Raw genomic sequence first — 2,135 nt, 5'->3', positions numbered from 1 at the left:
TAAGAAATAAATTAGTCAAAACATACAGGCATATTTGCAAGTAAATAAAGACATTTTCATCGGCTTCCTCACTGCATAGCCAACCTTCCCTAACCATTCCTGGCCACTCTGTGGTTTAAGGACTGCATTTATGGAGGTAGAGGAGGATATTGAAAAAGAAAAAAGAAATGTTTCAAGAGGCAGGAAATATAAGCTTTATGTGATCACACAGAAGCTAATCATCAAGTTTAAATTGGGATTTTAAGTAAGCAAAAGCCACAAAATTAAGAGAATATCTCCTAAGGCTCATGATTTTACTTGTTGGCATCCTGACACATAGCAATATTAATATTTTCCTGGACATATGGCTAAGAGATTCTTGAGGTTTTTTTTAATCTTAATGCAAATTAGTTGTGAGAATGAGTCCAATGTAGATTGTGGTTTGCTTCACATATAACTCAGGTTGGATAAAATAATTTGTACAAATCAGGAGAGTCAAATTTCAGAAACTACTATCTGCCTCAATTGAACTCCATCTTCTGACACCATGTGCTACTACCACAACTATTATGGTAGCCTGGACTATGGTTGCAGCTATGGCTCCGAATATGGTAACTCTGGATATGCCTGCAACTTTCCATGAGTCAAATTTCAGAAACTACTATCTGCCTCAATTGAACTCCATCTTCTGACACCATGTGCTACTACCACAACTATTATGGTAGCCTGGACTATGGTTGCAGCTATGGCTCTGAATATGGTAACTCTGGATATGCCTGCAACTTTCCATGCTCCTATGGAAGATTCCTATTGGCTCCTAGAAAGAAATTCTGATTGCTGATCACTTTGAGCCAGTTTCTTATGATGCACTAATTGCATCAACAGGGTTATTTATGGATTCATTATTGTCTCTCCAATTTTAACTAACTCTAATTATTGATTACCACAGGTCATATTTGCATTGGATTAGTGGAATTTCCTACCAGTCAGTGGGAAAATCCTTTGATTTTTTTTTAGTTTTATGTGTTTATGTCTGTTATAATATTAACAATTTCCATGCAGGAAGATTTATAAATTTGCATTTTAATAAATATAATCACTTTCACAATATGTATTGCTTATCATATATATTCATTTCTCTTTATCATTTGTGTATTTGTGTGTGTGTGTGTGTGTGTGTGTGAAAGAGAGAGAGAGAGAGAAAGGGAGAAATAGAAAGAGAGAGAGAGTGAAATTGCTACCTGTGGCTATTTTAGTCAGTGATGTGACAAAACAGGCAACGCATGACTGATGTTTTTCCAACAATGTTTGTATAAAAGTATTTTCAAGTGCAGTTTCGAGAATACTGTTCTCTATATTGATCTAATGCAAGTTTCATTTTAGAAAAATTCAATGTTTGACCTAGGTAATTGGCAAAACCAGTAGCACTATTACCCACCAAGCTATTTTCTACTGCAATTTTCTCTCTCCTAATAGTCTACATTTAAACATGTGCTTCTGTACTGCTACAACTCCAGCCCTGCATTGAGTACTCTGACCTCTTTTCACTCACTCTTATAGATAAGAATCCTCTATATGAAGCTGGTTGGTATGCCTGATAATCCTGTGTTTCCACAGCAAAGGTCACCTCATTTAGAGATCTAAGTGACTCTTTTGAGTTTTTCTAAATCTGATCATCTTCTAGCAGAATTCCTGTTACTATTTTTTAAAGTGGTGACTTGGATAGAATAACATCTTGCAAACCACATTTCTGGCCCAAATGCATTCTGGTGATAGGTCTTAATTATGAGAGCTGATTTTCTATGAAACTCCCTGTGATAATTTATCATGTTTATTCCATCCACTTATTAAATATTATTAATGAATTATTAGTCTTTAATTATGATAAAGCAATGAGAATAAAATATAAACAAATAATAGTACGTATTAATTCATTTGCTACTCTTAAATGTAGCAGAACTACCAATGATCAATGTAGGGATCACACTTTATAGATCAATATGAGACTAGCGAAGTATCTCCCAGCCCCCAAGTGCAGGCTTTCTGAAAGCAAACAGAAGTGAAAATACTGTATTGCTGTCTATTCCTTCCTCCCTGGAGTGAAAAACTCAATCCATTAGCAGTTCCAACCCGACCTGCCCAACCAGTGACTGGGC

The 2,135-nt window shown here is 35.6% G+C and overlaps 1 protein-coding gene across 1 annotated transcript; it reads left to right on the top strand.

Annotated features, from left to right (window-relative positions):
• Positions 1-652: 652 nt before the first annotated feature.
• KRTAP22-2 (keratin associated protein 22-2) lies at positions 653-945 on the top strand. The gene has a single exon (XM_004062678.3). The coding sequence runs from the start codon at positions 676-678 to the stop codon at positions 811-813; it is 138 nt and encodes a 45-aa protein (XP_004062726.1). The 5' UTR covers positions 653-675; the 3' UTR covers positions 814-945.
• The last annotated feature ends 1,190 nt before the right edge of the window (positions 946-2,135 follow it).

This window comes from Gorilla gorilla, chromosome 22 (genome assembly GCF_029281585.2).
Source record: "Gorilla gorilla gorilla isolate KB3781 chromosome 22, NHGRI_mGorGor1-v2.1_pri, whole genome shotgun sequence".
NCBI lineage: Eukaryota > Metazoa > Chordata > Mammalia > Primates > Hominidae > Gorilla > Gorilla gorilla.
Note: the sequence above shows the minus strand (reverse complement) of the source record. Positions and strands in the feature narration are given on the sequence as shown.

Coding starts and splice junctions, on each gene's coding strand:
- KRTAP22-2 (XM_004062678.3), top strand. CDS start 676: ATGTGCTACTACCACAACTATTATGGTAGCCTGGACTATGGTTGCAGC.